We start from the raw sequence: 22,332 nt of genomic DNA, 5'->3' as shown, positions 1-22,332 counted from the left end.
GAAGCATGGCATTAACCTGCTTGCTTAAGAGTAGCTGCTATGCAAATATGTGAGGCCACAGGTGGTCAGTTATGACCCATAAGCTACAAATGCCTCGTTTGGTCCCATCTATTGTGAAGCAGATCACTTTACTTTCAGTTTAAACTAAGACTATCAGTACTGGACCTGTGTGTACAGTAACTTTGTGCACTACAAACTGATGTGGTAACTTATAGTTTATTAATTTCCAAAAGTGTTTTAATCTTGATCAGAAACTTTGCTGTTTGTTCTTTTTGTTTTTAAAATATTCTGACACGCAGTAGTGACAATAATGTTTGAGGTTTTCCTTTTTTCAGTTTAAGTATGCCCAAGTCTTGTAGTTGGGCCTAACATCTCACCAGTTTCCAGTGAGACACAGCATGTGACCAATGCAATGAAACTGCACAGTTTTTCTACACAGCAGAATGTCTTAGAAATTCTAAAGAAAGTAGTAGGTTTGCATTGGGATGTGATGGTTTTCCTTCTCAAATCAGCCATATGAACTCTGACAACCTGACAAAAGAGCTAAGAACTGCACTAAGTGCTCCTCAGGGTGCAGCTGGTGGAATACAGAACAGCACAGAATACTTATTACAATACAATGAGAATTAAGGATAAATTTGTAGCTTTTTGGGGATCGGGTGCTTTTTGAACAGGCAAAGGCTTTATGCTTCAATTTCTCGAAGACTTTAAATCCGTTATTCTCTGCTCTTTGTTGTCTGCGTTCTAGTAAATTGCCAAGGCAGTTGACTCTGGCGCAGACATTCTGAAGCGGAGTGGGGAATTGTGGCATGCAAGGGGTTTCCTGCATTTGAGGCAGCTGAGGGAGGCAGTGGAACTCAGTGGATGGGGGAAAGGAAGGCTGTAGATGTGATCTACCTAGACTTCAGTAAGGCTGTTGACACCATTTCACACAGCGTTCTCCTGGAGAAGCTGGCTGCTCAAGGTTTGGATGGGTTTGTGCTTTGTTGGGATAAAAACTGGCTGGGTGGCCAGATCCAAAGAGTTGTGGTGAATGAAGCTAAACACAGTTGGAGGCCAGTCGCTAGTGGGCACCCCCAGGGCTCAGTACCGGGGCTGGTTCTCTTCAACGTCTTCATCAATGATCTGGACGAGGGGATTGAGTGCTCCCTCAGTAAGTTCACAGATGACACCAAGTTAGGTGCATGTGTTGATCTGCTCGAGGTAGGAGGGCTCTGCAGAAGGATCTGGATAGGCTGGACCAATGGGCTGAGGTCAACTGTATGAAGTTCAACAAGGCCAAGTGCCGGGTTCTGCACCTGGGGCATAACAACCCCAAGTAGCACTACAGGCCGGGGACAGAGTGGCTGAAAAGCTGCCCGGAGGAAAGGGCCTTGGGGGTATTGGTCGATAGCCTGCTGAATATGAGTCAGCAGTGTGCTCAGGTGGCCAAGAAGGCCAACAGCATCCTGGCTTGTATCAGAAATAGCATGGCCAGCAGGACCAGGGAGGTGATTGTCCCTCTGTACTCGGCTCTGGTGAGGCCGCGTCTTGAATACTGTGTTCAGTTTTGAGCCCCTCACTACAAGAAGGACATTGAGGACTGGAGCGCATCCAGGGCAATGAAGCTGGTGAGGGATCCGGAGAACGAGTCCTGTGAGGAGCAGCTGGGGGAACTAGGGTTGTTTCGCTTGGAGCAAAGAAGGCTCAGGGGAGACCTTATTGTGCCCTACAATTGCCTTAAAGGACAAAAAAATTCCTTACTGAAAGGGTTGTGAAGTATTGGAACAGGCTGCTCGGGGAAGTGGTTGAGTCACCATCCATGGAGGTCTTCAAGAAATGTGTAGATGCGGAGTTTAGTGACATGGTTTAATGATGGGCTTGGCAATGCTAGGTGAAAGGTTGGACCAGATGATCTTAGAGGTCTTTTCCAATCTGAATGATTCTGTGATTCTATATATTTGCATTTCCCATGAGAAAGCTGACTTTGCCTTTTCTCCAACGAATGCCAGAAGGTAATATTTTGGTATTTTTCACAATGTGTGGAAAGATGGATTTCTGATAACCCTTTTCGTCTTGTTGCTATGTTAAAACTTTCACTTTATAGTTCAGAACACTGGACAGCAGATCCATGGAAAGTAATTTCCTTTGCATGTAGCTGTTCCTGTTACAATTTCACTATAATTCTTAAGATAAAATAGTAGTTTGGTTTTATATACGTGGTTTTCCCTCCTGTCCTCTGTGCAAGGATGCAACTGAAATCTTGGAATTGTCAGTCACTGTTTCTGTCCCTAGACTGGTTGGATTCAGTTCAGGAACTTTTAGGTTGGGTGAAGAGTAGGATTCCTTGTGAAACAGTGAAGGGTGTTTGTGGGGGGGGAATAACTGTTCTTTCCAAAGTGTTTCTACTTTTCAGCCATCCAGTGCTCGCCTCAGATAGGCGTTAGTTTCCATTTTTGTCTCTGCTTCCACTGTTCTTCTCTTATGTTCAGTTTCAGTGAGCATATGCACATTTTCTTTATAAAAATCCTTGTAGTAGAAATTGATGTTGAATTGTACAATGATTAACTAGCAGCTATTGAGACACCGGGTTGTGATGTCACTGGTAGGTGTTGACTGAAGTGGAGATGTGTATTTGTGGCAGAGGACACAGTCTGAATGCTGCTGGTTCCAGGCTGTAACACAAGGTACCAAGCAAAGATCTATTGGATAGATTGATCTTTGATCTATCTATCGTCCATCAAATGTGACTGGGGAGGCTTCCTACAAAAAGAGGTGGCCCCAGACGTAATTTAAGCATGCCAAAAGCTTTTCAGGAAAGCTTATGGAGTATTCAAGCAAAGCTGCCTCTGGGATCAGTTGGCAAGCTAAGAAGAGTAACTAGAGGACTGCACATAATTGCTGCTTTTTATGGTCTTCATTTCTGAAGTGTATGGATGTTTCCTAGACAGGAACTGTCTTTTAGGAATGGTTGCAATCTAGTTTCTTTAATAAGAGTTCTGACTTTAATATTACACTTATGAATCCAAATTCCATTCAGTCTATTTTAGCAACATAAACTGAAAACCTTGCACTCTGTCATGTAGCTGTTCATTGCTGTTCCTCCAGATTTGTTCTAGTCCATCTGATACAGGCTTACAAAATACATCTTTTGTCTCCATAGAGACGTCCTGCATTGAGCTAGAATGAGTAGAAAACTTCCAGAATTAAGACAGTATCTCTCTGGGTCCCTTGCTTGTTAAGGTCAACCAGGGTAATTTGTTTCCTGATGAAAAAGACCTTTATCTGTATACATACACTCACACAGATGTAGGTGTAATGTACTTTCCTGATCAATTTCTGCGACTTAGGCTTTGAAAAATTGGAATGAACTTTCAAACTTGTTGGGACTTGTCACAGATATTATAAAACACCGGGCTAAAAGATGCTTTCTGAGCTTTTTCATTAAAATGGTGGAGGGGAAATTCATTTGAATCAACATTAATTATGGTACCTCTCTGGTCAAGATTTTCAGAGTAGATATTGATCTATTTGGCCTCTGTATCCTAACACTTTATGCAGGTATATTTTTGTGTATGACCTATGTGTGTTCATAAGTACATTTTTTTGCCTGTACAGAAGCAGTAAGTGTGCAAGTAGAAGCAGGCTTGCTTGGGCAAGCCCTGTTTAGAAGTCACATGATACAGAAGAAAGTCACTTTAAAAATTGGGTTTGAGGAAAGTTAGCCATAAGAACTGTGGAGAAAAATACCTGCCTGACATTTTGACAAGGGTCAGATAATAGGTCTGTAATATAGGTATGTGACAATTTTTTGAAAAGCAAAAGCTGAGTCCTTAAAAATAGGCCAGATATTTGTAGGCCGCACATCCCTGCTGCCTTTCAATTCATTCTCCTACTTCAGTTAAGAAACAAAACAACTACATTACTCCCCCTTTCTCAAGTTAACCTTGTAAAATCAACTGATCTGTTACATAAACTACTCACTAATTAAATGATCAGGTTGATTTGGCTGGCTTGTGTATGGTACTGTTGTGCTAAATCCTTTTGCTTTTGTTTGAAATACTTGAGAAGAACAGCACTGTTGCTGGGCTCTTCCTTTGCTGTTACACCAGCCTTTCATACTAGATCTCTAGAAAGCTGCATCTCGAGTTGTGGCCAGTAATCCACTATTGTCAGGATTTGTTAATCAAAACAAATTCTGAATGGATACTGATGCTCTGTGGTCCATACCAACTGTAGTAACTGAAGGAAAGTGAAGAGGTGACATGCTCAGCAAGAGGTGATAGGTAAGCTTTTTTTGGCTGGATATTATACACGGCAGAAAGGCTAGTATTTTATAGCAGAGAACCTTAATTTCGGCTTTTTATGCATTATTTCACTGTTGGCTGAGTATCTAAAGGGGTCCGACAGTGACCGATGGTCTCACTTGCAAGTATTTGCATGTTCCGCTGTGGGGAAATAGGCTGAGTTCCCCATTATTCAGGCTGCAGCAAGACCCTCCTCCTCATGCATTTGCCCCTATTCTGATTGACTCTGAGAGACTTCACAAAAACAAGATGGGTATTCGAGCTACTCATACCAATGCTGGGCCATCTTTTGGTTGTTAGTTTGCTTAATTCTTCAGTTCCCTTTCTTGGCTGATTGGTCTGTCTGGTGTAGTTAGGCAGACCAAGAATTGATGCAAAGAAAAGTGAACGTACTGATCTGACGTAGAAGTGGTGCGTGGCAGTTGCTGTGGGCAAGAAAAGGAGACCTCAGAAATATTAAACAATCAGAAAAGCTAACAAAAGTGAACTGGACTGGCTGACCACAGAGTGGAGGCAAAACTGGGAAAATGAAGTCTGGATAACAATCATCTTCTGAGTTAGTTAAAGGATTTTTAGTGTCTGTATTTTTACCTCTTTTAGTTTTTCTTTTCCGTATTAGTTCTTTAAGACCTCTTTTTTTTTCTCTCTGTAGTACATGATATGGATGATGTTACACCTGTGAGGCTCAAGTATTCGCAGTTATTCTTGTGTTTAGATAGATTTATGGCTTCAGCAGCAGATTGCGATTGCCACACTTAGCTGTCCCTGTCCTATAAAGTGTGTTCTGCTTCTTTTGCCAGAACTGAAGAACTTAATAATCCTGCACTGCTTCTGGGCTATCTAAGTGGTGATGGTAGGTGTGTAATTCATCTTTTTACATTGGTTTGGAAAATTCTGGGTGATATGAAATGAAAGCTTTGGAGTTAAGGCAGTAAGTACTCACTAGAGAATTGTCATTCTCACATATGCTTTAGCCAGGATGGAGAGTGGTTTTCTTTGTGTGTTCTTTGTGATCCCAGTTTTGACTTTTATTTTTGGAATCTACCTGCCTATCTGCCTGCAACAGCAATTCCACTGGATTTTTATTGCTGTTGTTTTGATATGGGCATGTTTTCATGCAGGTATTTGCTGGGAAGGGGATGGGTCACTTTAATCCATTTGGCAGCTTGTGCCAAATCACCACCTTGATTTGATGGTTCTCAGCAACTGCTGAATGGTGACTTGCATATTCCTCAAAGCAGACGGTGACTCTGGAGTGAGATTTATTATCATCAGATGCATATGGTCATGTTACAATGAAAACATTTCATTGGCAAAACAAAGTAGTGGTCAAAGAGTCCCAGCTGAACAGGCCAATCCAACAGAGGCCCAGTTACTTCGAAGGTTTTGTGCATCTGTGTCATGGATACTTTTTCATTCATAACAGGTGAGTAATTATTGTTAGACAGGCTAAACTCACTTACACAGACTAAGAGAATAACTGGGTTTTATTTCTTCACTCCATTTTTTGTCTCTGACATGCCACATCCTGTATTAAATCTGCACATACTTAACTTCTGCATAGAAGCCTGTGGTGAGATTCCTTGCTTGTTACATATGGCAACTCCTGTACGTTCCCAGGCTTCTGTGTTTTTAGTACTTTGACCTCCATAAATGGCTGTGAAGAAATTCTGATGCTGGAGTAGCCAAGAAGCTAAAAGGAGGTGCAGCCTTTTAATGTGAAGGAGAGGTGTACTTAGAATGAATTTAATGGAATGGTAATAGAAAGTGGGTTAGGGCTTGCTAGCCGAGGGGAGGGAGGGGGACTAGGTAATTCAGAAGGTAAAATTCCTTGAATACTTGACCCCCTAGAAGGACTGTCGGCTATATTTTAAGCTTTTTCTACTGTGCATTGTTCAGGGAGTGTTAAGAAGTAGGTAGGGGAGGAAACTGGATAGAGGACCCTGAAGTGATTGAAAAACAGACATTGTCACTCCTGAGAGTTGCATAGCAAAGGATCAGAAAGTACTAATGTGCTACATGGTGGTTTGGAAACAGAACAATTGTCAGAAGATGTGACAAGGGGGTCATCTGTGGAGAAAGATAAATTATAAGAAGAAGAAGAGATTTATTCCTCTGGAGTGAAAAATACTCTTCAGTGAATTTGTATTGGAACAAGAATTGTATGTTCTTTTTATGAAGGCAAAGCCCCTTCCTGTGCTGGAAAAGAGATAGTAATTTAAGTAATACTGTTATTTTGGAAGAAGTCAGATTACTAAAAATGAGTTTGCTTTTCTCAAGGGGGAAGAGGATGAAAGAGAGGGTAAAGTATTTGCTTTTGCAGGAGACCACCTACTAGTTTAAATTCAATACATTAGTGTGACTCTGGGAAACATTTTTTTTAAAACGAAAGTTTATAGAAGCATATGTTTACTGCCACACAATTACACTTACAGAGCTATGAATAGCCAGAAGTGAATTAAATATGAGCTGAAAGATTTGAAAATGTGGTGGAAGTTTCAGTGATATTTGATTAACCATTTTGCAAGTAGAGGAAATGGTAACCTCTCAAATGAAACTAAAAATAGAGTAATATATTAGGATTCAAACTGACAGTTGCAATGGGAAGTGTGTTTTCAGAGGAAGGGACTGTTGCTGGAAAGTGTCTGCAGGGGAGAGGTGTTGACTTGGAATTGATGACAGGAGGTGAGGATGGGGCTGGGGAAGGAGCAGCCAGGAGCTGATGACAGCTGAACACTTCATATAGCAGTAGCAAAGGAAACTCAGCGGAGAACAGTTAACACAAGGACTTGTTTTGGACTGAAATCAACCCCTGGTGAGGAAGAAAAAAGTGAGCTGAGGTCTCAAATTCTGTTCATCTGATCATAGAAAATTTTGAATTCTGGAAATGTAAGAAAACACTATGAAAGGTCTTAAGACTGCTTGTAAAGTAAGCTGCTACAATTTATATTTCTGTTGTATCTCTTTCCACTCTGAATACGAAATGAGCAAAGTTTGAAAATTGTACGAAAAACGTGATGGGAACTTAGACTACGTGTGTACCATGTCCTCTATGTTTTGTTTAAAATCTGTTTTGGTAAGATATGTATTGAATAGAAAAGAATTCTGTTACTTGTTGGAAGCTTTCTTCTAATGCAGTTGAGTTTGCAGAAGGTCACTTCAGTTCAGGGACATGTGGAGAAGCACACTGTGGACTCAGTGGTGTACAAGCTTAATAAATTAGATCTGACTGAAAGGTGTCTGGTGGACCAATGTTCCTGAGATGCTGGAGACCTACAGGATCATACAGAATCTGTGCATATTATCTCAGGGAAGAGGAAATTGGGCTCAACCATAGTTGACATCTGAGATCAGTTTTCAGTGCGTTGCAGTTGGTATATGGTATTGTCCTGTCTAATGAGTAGAAATAGCTTCTCCCAATTCATCAGTAATACAGAAAACACACAAGTAGATCAATACATAGAGGGAATTGTCTATGTTTTAGAAAAGAAACTCTTGGGAAATTCAGAAAATCTAATTTTCTTAGTATTCTGTGCTTCTGTAGGTGATGATTTATTCTTTTTAATCATCCTCTGGCAAAGCTTCTTCCCTGGAAGCTGCAGTAAGGAGAGTATTGAACAGCTTCGGGAGAACTTGGAAGCTTTTCTGTTGGGTGTTGTTTACTTGGGAAAGTTTGCTGATCCCATTCTAGTTGTGCCACAATCTGTTGTCCACATATACAAAATATAATCTGGAATAAGGTTATTTCTGCTCCTTTGGCTAGGAGACTTGCAACCTTAGCTTGAGATGTAGCTGCAGTGCCAAAATATGTTGTAAATTCTGCCTAGTGAAAAAATATTTTGCATCAGAGTTTAAGTGAAGGATGGAGGTTTTCCTGAGGCTTTGCATGTTGTGTTGAGAGAGATGAACACCAGTGAATGTGTTAAGTATCAATAACCTGTACTACCCAACAAGACAACTTCAGTGAATTTTGTATGTGCAAAATAAATGGGTGAAGGAGAACAGTAAGAAAGCCTATGATGATGATGAAAGCCTGTGTGAAGGGCAAGTGAAGTTGCATGCAAATCTGAATGATATCCAAGAACAATATGGAAGTAAGTATATAAAGCTTGAACCAGAGCAAAAGGTATTTACTAAGCTGTGAACAGGAGGTAAATACTGACAACATGAATTAGGTGAAGCATTTCTTGCTATAGCACTGCCACCCCCACGTATGCCATTCCTTAATGGGATGGTGTTTAGTTTTTTCCTGTGTAGCTATAAACAATAAATCATTTGAGCTGAATCTATTGTGCTTTCTGAATATTTATTTAAGATTGGCAAAGGGTAGTAGAGTTAAGTTACTGGTAATTTGCTTGGAGATGATCTTGAGATAATCTTTTACTAAGTAACTAACTGTTCTGATTCTGTAAGCTAGATGTCCAGCTTTTCTTATATTCCATCTCTGTAAATCTGCAGGTGCATTCAAAAGCTGACGTGAATCACTTGCCGTCTTAATCATCCTTGAAGTAGTTCCAGGGGCATGGACTGTGTTGAGAAGTGATTTATTTGTTACTGTGTAAGTGAATTAGTGGGTTTTGGTAAGTTAGCGAGTGTTGAGAGATGTCTCTAAGACACAAGTCACAACTGAATCAAGTTGTCCCATGCTGCAGTCTTGCACTAGAAGAACTGATAGTTCTTGCATAATTTATACTTGCATAAAGTGTGTAACTGATAGTACTACACATAACTGAGATATTTACTTAAGACTTTGAGTTGAACAGAGTTTTGTATAGATGACCTTTTTTCAACTTAAGCTTGCCTTTATTTTTTTTTTCAAATTAAATTGTTAGTTCAGTCAATTTTGAGGTTAAACTGGGGCCCATCCCTTTAGAGACATTCTACTTATATCTGTGGATAGCTGTTCTGTACTAAAGTTGAACCATTCCTCTTTATCATCCCCTTATTTTTTGTTGTTCTTGTGTTCGCCTTACACTGTCAGTTTTGTCTGTGTTTATTGCCTTATTTTTGCAATCTTTTTGTGGGGTGAACTCATCACTGCAAGTATTTATGTAGAGAAGTAGAGCCAGGTAGCCATTTTGTGTATGAAATAAGGTGGGTGCTTACTAGATTATCATTCCTTTACTATAATTGCTACGCTGTGTTCTTGAAGAGCAGAAAGAGTTGGCTGTCCAGGTGTACGGATACTGTAATGACTTCTGCACTGCAGCTTTTGTGTGGTGACATTTCTATACGCCGGGGATGCAGAAGAGTAACACCGGTACAGTATTGTGAAGACAACACTGAAAAATATTAGTATTTGTATTCACTAGTTTATATTTTACATAATATATATAATATATAGTTTTATATACAATATATATTCATATATAGATTAATACATATCTATAGAATGTATAAGAATGGATTTGAGCCTTGTTAGTGATCAGTGAGTGCTGTAGTTTAAATTGTTCCACATCTTGCATCTAACTATCAAAGTAGTGTGAGAAAAATCTCAATAATTTTCTTCAGACAGGACCTTCTGTGAAGCTATTTTATTCTCAATTGCAGTGGGCGGCGTCCTGCAAGCAGGAGCGCCCAGTAAGTTTATCCTAACCTTATATCCCCTATTACCTGACACCTGATTTCTCCCGTTTCCTCACTGGCTGAGTACAACAGGTTCACAACCTACTTGATGCACTTCTATACCCTACATGTACAATTTTACTTGATCAACCGTTAATTCCTCCTTTTCCTTTTTTTCCTTCTTCTCTTGTGACTAGAGGGCCCGTGATTTTTGTTCTTACTAATTTTGCACTGCTCATCCTGTTTTTCTTAGCTATCTTCCTTATTCTGGGACGGTGGGACCTTCCCCTTATCTGTTTAACATACTCTCCACTGCTGTGCTGCACAATCACTTTTGAATATGTGAGGTTATTGGAATTTTCCACTGCAAAAACACCTATTGCAAAAACACAACTTTGTTTCTCAGAAAGGTAGAGCTCCCTTAAGTTAGTTTGGGAATCTACAAGCAATTAATGTATCAGAATTACTGTAACTAAAATGGGCAGCAGTGCTGGACTCTGAAGGATATCTGCAGGCATCTAGAGGAGTTAACGATGGCTAAAACAATTCCTTGAGGGGTTGTGGTTGGTTTTTTAGTGATCTGGAGTTTGCTGATCCTTGGGTACCATGTACCAGTTTGCTTATCTTCACTGTGGAATACAGGTGTGTGCGTGTTTGGCAGATGTGCATGCTGATTCTGCCTTCTGGCAGCACCTGTGCCATTGCCCAAAGCTCTTGGGAAGTCCCGATGAGTTAGGAGCTTGCTTTGCAGGTTTTTCCTTCACAAATCTAGATGTGGTTTGGAATAAGCGTTCTGCCTGTCCTCCTTGTGACACTGCGCAAGGATTTTTTTTCACAGATCTTAATTAGTACGCCTGTGGTTGTCGGTGAAGATGACATGCCTTTTTTTATCTGTATTTGGATCCCTTGTGTGAGACAGTTGTGTTATCTGATGAGGATATAGCCTAAATATTGCTTAATAGGCTGGGTGTCATTTACAGATGATGGTGTGAGGCAGTAGCAAGTGGAGGCTTTCTCAGCTGTGTGTCCCACAGCTTGGGTTGGGGTGCACAAACTCAGTGTACTTTCCCGAGAAACATCTTGGCACGTGCGTGTAAGCCTTGTGCTCCGGGCTGGAGCATCGCAGTGTGTCTGCAGAGTTCTGTGCCTGTAGGTCGTTCAGAAATTAATGCAGAATTAACTTACCTGGTACTTAGCAGAAGCACCGCAGTTTCCTGGTTCCTGTTTGTGTTCTTTGAAACACGACAAGGTATGGGTTTCTCAGGGACAGCACTCCTCTTGAACTGTGATCTGTGTCGTTCAGCTCAGCAATAATCTGCAGGGTGCACGTTAGGTACACAGCTCTGTCTGTCACATGCACACCTGACTTCTTGTAGCATGGCTTTCACGTTATTTTCTGGTTCTGATTTACCAAGGACAGGTATAATCGTGATCTCATGTTACCGTTCTTAGGTGGTTTTTAAAGGAGTGGTTGACTGATTTTAATCATGTGCTTCAAATTGAATAATTTAAAGTGGAAAGGAGGAAGCATTGATTTCAGTTCTCTAGTCTTCTGTTTCTATTTGTATTTTCACAGAGGATTTTTCCTCACTGATTAGCGTGATCCTTCAAAGTTAATTTGCAGCTAAATGCACCCTTTCCGTGTAATTCTCCAGCTAAACGAAATCTTCAGCTTCATACAAATGCCATTTCATCCTGCATTTGAAGGATAGTATTGCTGTGCATGTCTTGCCTTAAGCTTGAATGGCAATGTTAATAAAACAGGTTTTCAATTTGTTATCGATGCATTAAATGTGAAACAATCAAATTGTTATTTTGATATTTTCACTTAAGTTGTGGGATAGATTTAGGAAAAAATGCTTTCAGAAATCCAGCAGGTGTGGAAACAAAGCAGGTACCTAGCTCATTTCAGAATCCTTTAGGTTTCCACTATGTGGACTTTAAGTGAATCTCGTAGACTGTATGCTTTTTTTCCTAATGTCTATGGTAGTGTCTCTATCTCCAGACACTGTAAAACTTGGCTTTGTCTTTTCCAAGCTTTTAAAAATGAATTGGTCTCCTCTTTTCCGGCTTCAGGGTTGTTTAGAGACTGAAAAAGGAAAATAAACTCCCCTGCCTTTTCAGTTTTCAATCAGTATTTCAATTCTGAATAGAGTAATAAAGTTTAAGACAGTGGTCTCTCTGCAGACACTGCATAGAGCAAAAGCAGAAGTTATTAAGGTGATAGCTTTTATGCTCGATTCAATGTATTTCATTGGGAAGGAGGAAAATTGTACTTAATATGGCACTGCAGTTTAAAACGGCAAGTAAGATGGTTCCCACTCCTGGTGCGCGTACAATTCAAAAAGCAACGTCCTTTTATTTGAGAACTCATTGACTCAAAGTGAAATTTGCAGTTGCTAAAAATAAGCATAACACACGTTATTAGAATTTCATATTTAACATAAACTCTTTCAGAAAGAAAACTGTGTGGAGCAAACTGATGTTGTTCTGTAATCTCTAGTTTAAATAATGCACACTTCAGGTCCAAAGTGAAGGGACAGTAGAACTTGCCCAGGCTTTTTGCATGCCTTGTTTCTTTTGCCTGTGACAGATGTTGCATGTGTGGGGGTGTTTTTTCTTTTTTTTTATAGCACTAGCTGAAGAAAAAGTAGGCTGGGTGGTGTGTGTGAAAGTACCTTTTTTTTGCCTTATGGATCTGGAAATTCAGTAGTTAAAACACAATGTGAATGGGGTGAGCTGGAAGACCAAACTAACCCTTGCAGTGGATTGTTAAATATCAATCTTAACTGCTTCAGAAGTACATAAAAATGTGTTCCCTTCCCCAACCAAAGGGGCAAGTAAGACTGAATGACTTAAGAGCTGCCTTCTTGCCCTATGAGTGCGTTCTGTTAAAGAAAAGGGCTGTGACTCTGGGGAGATGCACAGGTCTCTGCAACCCTTTGTCTGAGTCTTGGGGACTTACTGCGGCTTGGCTTGGCCTGTGCTGCCGCTTCTGGCCTCGTTTGTCCGGAAAGATGATAGGATTGTAACAGCTTCTTCTTACTCGGCTTTATCTGCTAGACCTGGATTTCTGGGTTTGATCTGTACAATGAGAAATTAAGTTGCTTTACTGAATGCAAATTCTTACGATTTGGTAGTAGGAAAAAGAAAGATCGTGATCCACAGATAAATGCCAAAGATGAGGCTACCAAGCTGCTTTAAGCAGGTGTATCATCCTCAGCTGAGTGATTCAGGAGTTGGTATAGGCTGATATTCTCTTTAGCTACATTTACCATGGCTGGTATTGGAGAGGAGCCTGAACCGGTGGTATCTCTGTTGCACCAGCCTTTTGCAGGTGAAACTCTGCAGGCCCACAAATGATCCAGCACATGCTGTGCTGTGTAATTGTGGAGGGAAAGCGTTTATATGTAGTAACGGGTCATGTCTGGATGTGGGGAGAAGTGGAAGCTATAGGTGTGTTTTCTTCAATTATTCTTACTCCATTTTGCATTTGTTTTGATGTCCACTGTGGACTATTTCTCTGTCTTTGTAGGAGGAAGAAGAGCAAGAGGAAGAAGATGATGATGAAGATGATGATGATACAGATGACCTTGATGAGTTGGACACAGACCAGCTGCTGGAGGCTGAGCTGGAGGAGGATGAGAACAATGAGAATGCTGGTGAGGACGGAGAAAATGACTTTTCTCCCTCTGATGATGAAGAGCTTGCCAACCTCCTGGAAGAAGGTGATGAGGGTGAAGATGAAGACTCTGATGCTGATGAGGAAGTTGAGCTGATTCTTGGAGATAGTAAGTGTGTACGGAGCTTGGTGACCAAAGGTGGCCTTATCCTCTGTTTGATGTCATGACAAATATGCAACACCTGACTGAATTGACCTAGTTGACTTTCTCCCTCGATAGTATGAAAGGCACAGTTCATCATGCTTGTTCAGCTATGGCCTGTCTTAGTAATCTGACAGTAAAAATAGTTCTTATCTGAGAGAACAATTGTGAGTTCTGGAAAGGAAGGCGTCTCCTTTCTTCAAGTGCTCCCAGGTACATGTGTGAGATCAGGCCAGGAAACTCCATGTGAAGAAGCCTTGTCTGATTGTTGCCCATCCTGCCCTTTAAGGAGACACTGGTTGTACTGTTGCTTCACCTGTCTCCTCTGCCTTGCTTGTACCTGTAAGGACAGAGAAACCTTTTTGCTCCTTGGCACTGTTCTTTCTCTTTTGCAATTGCTTAAAGTGCAAAGTCAACAGGGCATTTCTGGCTTTGCTTCCTTTTTTTTAAACTATTTTGTTGCTAACGTAACTTTGAGATACAATTGAAATTGTTCTTTTTTTTTTCTGGCATTCCATTGATATAGAGGCTTGAAAAGTTAATAAAGTGTGTGTATAGGAAAGAAAGGTCTGAACTGTATCTAGCAATTCAGTTTGGAAAAAGGCTTCACAAGAAAGAGAAGGTGAGTAAGGTAGCGTCAGGCTTGGGATTTGTGCCTTCAGATTCTGTTCAATTTTTGTATTATTATTTTTAGCAAGATTTTTAAGTATGTGCGGCCAAGCCACTTAGATCTTTTTAACTTCCAAGCTGTGAAATGGGGATGATATAGTTGTCTTAACTTAAGAGGCTGATAAGTAATTACTGTGTGAGTTGGTTGAAGCCCCGCAGTGATAGGGGATTCACATTAGAGCTAAAGGTGGGAATTGGTCTTCTCTGCCAAAGCGCTGGAGGACTAAGTGTGCCAGGCCTCTATTTTGGCACTAATGTGGCTGGCACTCATTCATGTCCCCCTTTTCCGTTACAGTGCAGCTTAGTCCTCTGACTTCTCTAAGGGCGTGACTACATCAGCTTGATACATTTTTTTTTTGTGGGGTCAGTTCTTTTGAAGGTGGTAGGTATACTATGCAGGACCTTGTTGGACACTTATGTAGCTCAAATTCACGAACAGGGTATTGCGCTTGTGCATTTTGGGGTTGCACGTAACTTTTGCCTGACGTTGCCTCACGACATTCCTGACAGCTCCACTTGTGTTTTGTCAGAGGGTGCAGGGCTCGACACTATTGAAAGAGCACCCAGCGTGCTACATCTCGAATTGCCCAGAATGGCAGTTCGGGCCAGTAATTCCAATAGCTATTCCTGTAACAAGACTGGGTGCTACCTGACAGTTGTTCCGAGTGTGCTCTGCGGAGCACTGCACGTTATGAAATGGCCACACCTGCATGCTGTTCATAGGTAGAGCCACTTGATCAGAGTTTGGGATCTGTTACTGCAGTAGAGCTGCAGCCAGCCCATACTGTGGTTGTGGGTTGCTTACAAGCGTCTTTGGGAACTTCAGGCAGGGAGAGCAGCTGTGCCAGGCTGGATGTGTGGTCCTTGCACAGCATGTGATGAGTGGGCTTCTGTGGCTGCTTCTTTGTGGCTTCAACTTTGGCTTGCTTTTGTTTCTCGTGTAGCGAGAGCAGTTAAAATCTCCCTCTCCTTTGCTTATGCTGTGGTCCTGAGCTAAAAGTGGCAAGGGCAATGATGACCAAGACACAGTTGCCAAGTACAGATAGGCTTGGTGATGAATTTAGAATGCTTTCTACTGCCAGCCTTTGCTCTACTTCGGTTGAACCTACATAACATACAGTGGGTGTGTTTTAAAACAAATTAATTCAAAAAACAGTTGAAGCAGAGAAGTGAGTGGCTTCATTTCCTCATGCTTTAGAAGAGATTTTTTCCTGTTCAGGAATAATCCATGGAGAAATTTTTAAGTATGAATTTGTCTTTCTCCTCCTTTGTCACCACTTTGGGGCAGGCAGACCTGTTTATCCTGTCCAAAGCAGTTTGTGTGCTGTGCACGTCTCCCAAGAGCTTGTTCTGGGCCAGTGGGGTGTCTTTTCTGAATGCAGGTGGGGACGTACGATGGAAGAAAACTGTGAAATTCTCACCTGTGTCCAGGAGAGGAATAACCTGGGAATGTGCTGAATTCCAGTATCTGTGACAATGCCTTTCAGCACCTCCTGGTGCCTTGCAGCAGCATGGCTGACTTGTTTCCTCAGTTCTCCTTCTGTAATCTGAAGTGGCAGTTTCCAGGCGTGTCTATAAGCTTCTCCCAAGCATTTTGTTGCAATCAGGTTTACTTATAGACACAGAGCTCAAAACTGTCAGGTTATGTGGTGGACTGGAGCATAAGGAGCTAGGAAATCCCCTTTCAAAGCTTTCCTCTGGTGTTAGGGAAGAACTTTTTCAGCTGCTTTTTTCCAGAGCTCGTGGATTATCTCCCTTGTACTTCTTTCCCTCTTACTGCATGCGTGTAGCTGCTGCAGCACCGACTGGTGTTTACCAACTCCCCTTGCGTTGCTGTAGCTGCTCAGGGAGCGCTGAGGACCCCTCAGTTTGGGCTCAGTGCGATGGCAGGTGAGACTGGAGCTGGTCCCAGCGGAAAGGCAGACAGAGGTACGAGGAGGAGCGTTCCCAAGCTGCTGCTGCGGTGGCGGTTTCCTGCCCTGCCGCTTAACAGTACAGGCTCCTGGACGGTCTTGTACCTTCCCTGAAGCTTCTTCAAGCATTTCATCAGCAATTGCTCCTCCACTGCTTGTTCCTTACGGAGAGAATCCCACACTCCTGAATGGGTCTGGCTCCAGTAGTTGGGTCTGTCAGAGACCTTGTGCATGCAGGTGAATTGAGGCCAGAGGTCACCCGGTGTCCAAGGCATTTTAAAGCAGAAGGACAGGCCTACCAGAGGACTTCACGGGAAGCCTGGGGGAGAAGGGCTGTGCAGCAGTCAGCTGTCTCTACGGATTGCCAGTGTGGTGTGGGATAACCGTATCTTCAACTCACTTTGGCATTCCATTTTTCTCTTTATCTTAGAGGTGTCTTCAGGGAGGAGGGTTGGGGGAAAGGGTTTGTGCCCTTTGCTGCTTGTCTGTGATTTTTTTTTCCTAAGGAAAGCATCTGAGAAGGGGTGAACCTTCCAGAAGGTCTGGCTTACCTTAACAGGCATTTTAGAGTTCCACTATAACTGAGATGGCTAAGAGGAAGTCTCGGTGTTTTTCTTTTAAAACTATTTTTAACACCTAGTTAACTGCAGCATCCAATGAATTCACGTAAGAAAAAGAACCATCGTCATCTCCAAGGTAAGGCAGGAGGCCTTTCTGCCAGAGCTGCTACCGCTTCCCTCTTGTACAACTGAGGGAGGAGAGATTTTCTAAGTTAAAAAGCGTGTGTGTGTGTGACTGCTTCTGGCAAATCCTTTCGTGTCCTCATTCGGTACCACAGAGAGGAAAACCAGCGAAGGCACAGTTTTCAGCAGTAGGCTGCAGGTCACTGTTAATAAGTGCCATGTAGTTAAGTTAATTTATGGTAACCTTTGGGGTTACTGAAGGAAGGTGCTAGTCTTGAGTGTACGGATTACTTCCCCCTCAGCGGGGAGGTCTCGTGCTGTGCTGTGCTGAGGGGAGTGTCCTTTTCACGCTGATAAAGTCTGGGTCCAACCTGCTGCCTCATGAGTTAGCCCTGTGTACATGACACGAGGCCATGTTCCACTGCATCAGTTTGGTGGAACTGTCCAGCTTGCTTTGAAATAGCAGCTGTGAGAAATGACTGCAGATACGTCCAGCTCCCAGCACAGAGAGCTGCTGCACTCAGATGTACACCGTAAGTTGTGCGGGCAGCTCATGTACAGGTCCCTTCCTGCTGGCATCCTTCTCTCTGTCTTGTCATGGGAAAATACTGCCAGCTAATGCTGCACCTGTGAGAGCTGCTCTTGACCCTCTGCTCTAACAGGGAGAACACAGCTCTGGTGCAGATTTGCTAACTGCTTTTGATTGATTTGAAATGCACGAATGGTGCTAGCTGCCTTCCTTATTGCAGAGGAGTTTCTGGTCCCAAGCAGGTGATGGCCATCTCCTTCTATGACTGCATTGCCTTGCTTAGCCACCCTGACAGCCGTGTTTGTGCACCCACCAAGCCTAACCTACGTGTCTCCTTTTCAGCTGACAGCTCAGATAACTCTGACTTGGAGGACGACATAATCTTGACTCTGAACGAGTGAGGAGCGGCTGCCAGGCGGGGGTGTTGGCAGGAGGAGACGCTCCCTTCCCAGCAGAAGACTGGAGACCAAATTGGAAACCGATTCTGAGCACCCCGACCCTTTTCCTCCTGGGAAAACCTGAGGAACTCCAGCCCATCCGCTGTGTTGGTTTGAGTCAGTTTGAGGCTCGGGACTAAGTCCGAGGCTCTACAATAAAGAGACCTGGGGTTAGGCCTCTTTTCTCTCTGCCTTTTTTTTTATTTTTTATTTTAGGCTGAGATGACTCTCCTCTTCAAGGAAACTTCTGAAGATATTTCACAATATATTTTCTTTGTATAAAGTTCTTTCCTAAAGAACAGAAATAGTTTTATATAAAACCAAAAAAAAAAAAAAAGGCAGGTGTTCTAGTAAAGAGGGGATGAACTTTGTATTCCTGTAGTACCTTGTTACCATGGGGTAGGTTTGGGGGAGAAAAATTGTTTAAAATTAAAAAAGAGGCATTTTTATGCAACTACAAAATGAAATAAGAGGATCATGGTTTCTAAAATGGTTGAGGAGTGAGAATATCTTTATTTTAAATATGATTTATTTTTTAAAGAAAACACAACAGGTGTTAGCCACCTGCTAGTGTGCCATGTGTTTCAGATGCATATGTCCCCCAGGGAAGAGCCCTGGGGGTGTTTGGTAGGTGAATGTGCAGGCTGCTTAGAGTGGAGATTCTCACTGTGACACCAGCTGTAGTGGGAGGCTGAAAGCCTGGCGTGGCCTAATTGGAGCCTGGTATTCCTGGGGACATGGGAATCTGGGGTTAAAGTTGGAGCCCTCTTTCTCCCCTCTGCCCTTTGTGGTTCAAGTTTTTTAATCTTTTTTTTTTTCTTTCCCTTTTTGCCCTCTGTGTGGAAACTGCAAATTGAAGGCCTTTTTCTTTAATGTAAAGTGTATTTATTAAAAAATTAAATAAAAGGACATTGCTTTTTGAATTGTATACACACCAGGAGTGGGAAGTCCTGTCTCTGTCTATGGCTGTGAGCTGTAGCCGTGCATTCCTCTGCCACCCCTGCAGAAGCAGCGCTCTGCGTACCAGGAGAGCAGCTAGGTGTAGCTCCTGGCTCAGCTGCAATAAGGAAAGGCAAAGTAAACAAAGGGTGAGATTTCAGAGGGTGCAGGCTCCACCTGCTGCTCCAGTCCACAGCAACTCCTGGACCTGCAAGACATTTCACAGCCTGTGGGTTCAAATCTGCCTTCTCGGTTTGCCTGCCAGCCTTGAATTTTCCACGGGGGTGCAGGCACCACGGTACTGCCTCGTCACTGCTTTGTGGGAGCAGGAAGGGGCTGCTGGTGCCACGCTGTGATTTTGTTTAAAGGTGCACCAGGACATCCACGCTGCGGTTCAGCTGCAGGAAGGGCAGTGAGCTGCAGGGAACTCCTACCGCCTTCCTGGTGTGTTTCAGAAGGCAGGAGCGGCTCTGGGACTCCGTTCACATGTGGTTTGGCATTATGTAGATTGCCTTGTGGCTATACTGGCAGAAGGCAAATGAGGTGCTCCTGTCTGTACACGACAACAGGCCCTGCCCTTCAAAGGGGGGAAAATATTGCAGTTGAATGTGAGTTCAGTGTGTGGCACACAACTGCAGAGCTTGGTTCTGTGAGTCAGAGCTCAGAGGTAAGTGTGCTCATCACTTGCTCGGACGAGGCTGCTAAAAGCATTCTTTATTCCCAGGTGTTCAGTTAACATCCACTCAACTTCTTACCCTTTCTCTATTTTGGCCACTTTCAGCATAGAGCTTGAGGCAGAACAGGGAGCTGGAGGCTTCTCACTCCTTGCCACTACATCAAGTTTTCTACCAAGGAACTGTGCTCATTTCAACTAAGGCTCAGCATTTCATTGCTCGAAGAGGAAGAACTTTCTTTTTGACCAAGAGAAGGGATAGCGTTTCTTCGTTCCAGCAGTACTTCTACAACCAGTACTTATCCAGGGCTGCTTGTTAATAATTAAAAAGAAAGGCTTCTTCTGCAACTTATAATGGATAATTGTACCCTACAGAGTCGATAAAGATGAACAAGTTGCGATTACTACAGCATTTAAGACCAGCAACTGGAGCAGCATTCTGATTAAATAGGGAATTGAAAAGTGGATATGCCATCCAGCAGCTGCGGAAGCCAGCCTCTGCCTTATCAAAACACATCTTGTGCAACTTTACCTTAAAAAATGTGCTGCTCTGGAGGAGAGGAAAAAATAATAATGTGTGTACTCTACTACTAATAATGGAGGAGAGATATGGTGCCAGATGTCCATATCGTGTTCTGGTGTTATACTGCAGCTATAATCAGCTGCATCTGTTGTTGCTGCGGGCCGGGCTATCTCAGAGAAATTTGCTGACTAGTTTTATGAGACAAACAAAACGTCTAGCAGGGAGAGCTTGTATTTACAAATTTGACTTGAAACTGGGGCACTGTAAGTACGTGTGCGACCCTTCCCTCCCACAGCTATCATTCTTGACCAGATCCAAAGGGAGCGGGTTTGGGACCAGTGCAACTGCAGCAGTGGAGGCAGGACCCGGCTCCTGCAGCCTGCACGTCAGCCATGCAGCCCCTCTGAAGCAGCCCCTGCGCCTGCTAGGGGCAGATGCTCAGTCTTTCTCTGCTCGTGCTGTGTAGTGGTGCGAGCCCAACATGCGGCTGCTGGGGAGTTCCTGGTTTGGGGCGGGGGGAGTGATTTTAGAGGCTGGGAGCAAAATGGGCATTGGGAATGGAGGCATAGCAGGGATTTTCTTCATGTTAGGCTGTAATGCTGCAGGTAGCTGGGGTGTAGGGGAAGTCTTGGTGCTTCTAAAAGGGCTTCTTTCCCCAGCATCGTAATTGCATCTATTTAAAAGCACGGTGTTCAGAGAAGGTCCTGTAACAGTCCTGGATACACACAGCATGTTGTCAGTCGCCGGCAGGGCCAACACCTCCGTTGTGGTGCCGTGTGGTCTTTCTGCTGTACAGCCACTGCAGCTGGTGGCTTGGTGGGGCTGGAAGGGGCATTTCAGTGTGCTGCCAGCTGCCTGAAACACACACCGACGGCTGCAGCAGAGCAGAGCCTCTGCACAGAGGCTGCTGCAGCCCTCCCATGAGGTGGGCAGAGGGGAGGCTGAGCCCCAGCCTGGCCCTCTTCCTACCGACCTGGCCCAGGGGCTGCTCACCCTGCTTCCTGTGCTCCAGCGCAGGGCTCTAGGGCTGCACCCGCGGCTCCGTGGCCATCGTGCTGGAGGCAAGCGTGGTGGGGCAACAAGCTAAGGCTGGGCCGTGTTTCTTTTCTAGCAAATAAAGACAGTCAACAACCACTGTTTGGAGAGGTGATGTAAGCCAGGATAGCTACAGATTAATTTTTTTAAGATGTACTTAATTCTAAACACTGATGCTAGAGAGTGGGTGCTGTTGCTCTCCTTTTGTGTTTTTCCTCATGTGCTCTAACTTTACACCTGTTTGTGTGTAGGAGGCAGAGGTGTTGCTCATGCACTTGTGCTCACATCAGTTGGCCACATCACTGGAAACAGAAGGCCTGCCATTGACAACAACTCGCCCAACCCAAAGCAGGACAATTTTTGTATCCTTAAAAAAAGAAAAGCTGTATTACTGTTTAATTGTCTCAAAAAGGAAGGAGGAGAGTGGGTATTTCTAGTGGTTCCCTGGCTTTGTTGTTAGGTAGTTGAAGCTTTTGTCATTTAGGGACTCCTTTTTCTTCCCACCCCTCACACCGGGCCCACCCCCAGCACAAGCTGCGGGGCCCTGCCAGCCAGAAGCCGCTGTGGCAGCCGTCACCACGCACGCTGCCGCCGACTGCGTGGACACCACCACCACGGAGGATCCTCGCTGACAAAAAGCTCTGATCACGCTGACTCTGGCCATCAGGGGTGTTTAATAGCACTGGGTTTCAGATCACACTCAGCGGTTACAGTCGGTGACTCTTGGCACTGGCCGCATTACAACAGCACCGGGGACTCGGTCATAAGGCTAAAAGTCAGCGGCCCTGTGACCGGGTAAAGGCAGGCCGGGCCCGGCCGCGGTGGGCACCCAGTGGCGCAGCGCAGCGCTGCTGGGGACACGGCTTGGCTGCTGGGACAGCAGCACTGCCCCGCCGCTGCCAGCGCCCCCAGCACGCGCCGTGCACCCCACAGGCCTTGTCCCTGCACTCGGGCCTCAGGACAGCAGCGAGTTTTCTGGGGTGCCTCAGCAAGTGGAATATCCCCTCATGAACAAGCTAACTCGTCAGATTTACATCTAGCATGATCACAGTAGTAGATGTTAAAAAAAAACAAAACACACAAAACCAACCATACTTGATATCAATACATTAAATTAAGCAACAGCTCATACATCATCACTTGATGATGTCCCTACTGTGAAACTGCAGGGTTAAAAAAAAAAATAAATTAAAAAAAAAAAGAATAGAAGCATCGTTAGGCTGAGTTATGCTCCCTGCTATATAGGTTTTTGCCAC

At 43.6% G+C, this 22,332-nt stretch overlaps 1 protein-coding gene and 1 long non-coding RNA gene across 2 annotated transcripts in view; both read left to right on the top strand.

Moving 5' to 3' along the window:
- Positions 1–18,812, top strand: part of DCAF1 (DDB1 and CUL4 associated factor 1) — a 53,408-nt gene extending 34,596 nt beyond the window's left edge. Inside the window, exons 23-24 of the mRNA XM_083795751.1 lie at positions 13,387–13,642; positions 17,812–18,812. Of these exons, the coding sequence (XP_083651877.1) occupies positions 13,387–13,642; positions 17,812–17,870 (315 nt within the window). The 3' untranslated portion in view covers positions 17,871–18,812. The remainder of the gene's footprint in view (positions 1–13,386; positions 13,643–17,811) is intronic.
- LOC310880250 lies at positions 3–9,787 on the top strand. The gene is made up of 2 exons (XR_014571569.1): positions 3–5,139; positions 5,528–9,787. It is a non-coding gene; the product is annotated as an uncharacterized lncRNA (long non-coding RNA).
- Positions 18,813–22,332: the final 3,520 nt, after the last annotated feature.

Source organism: Anser anser, assembly GCF_964211835.1.
Source record: "Anser anser genome assembly, chromosome: 12".
Classification (NCBI taxonomy): domain Eukaryota; kingdom Metazoa; phylum Chordata; class Aves; order Anseriformes; family Anatidae; genus Anser; species Anser anser.
Note: the sequence above shows the minus strand (reverse complement) of the source record. Positions and strands in the feature narration are given on the sequence as shown.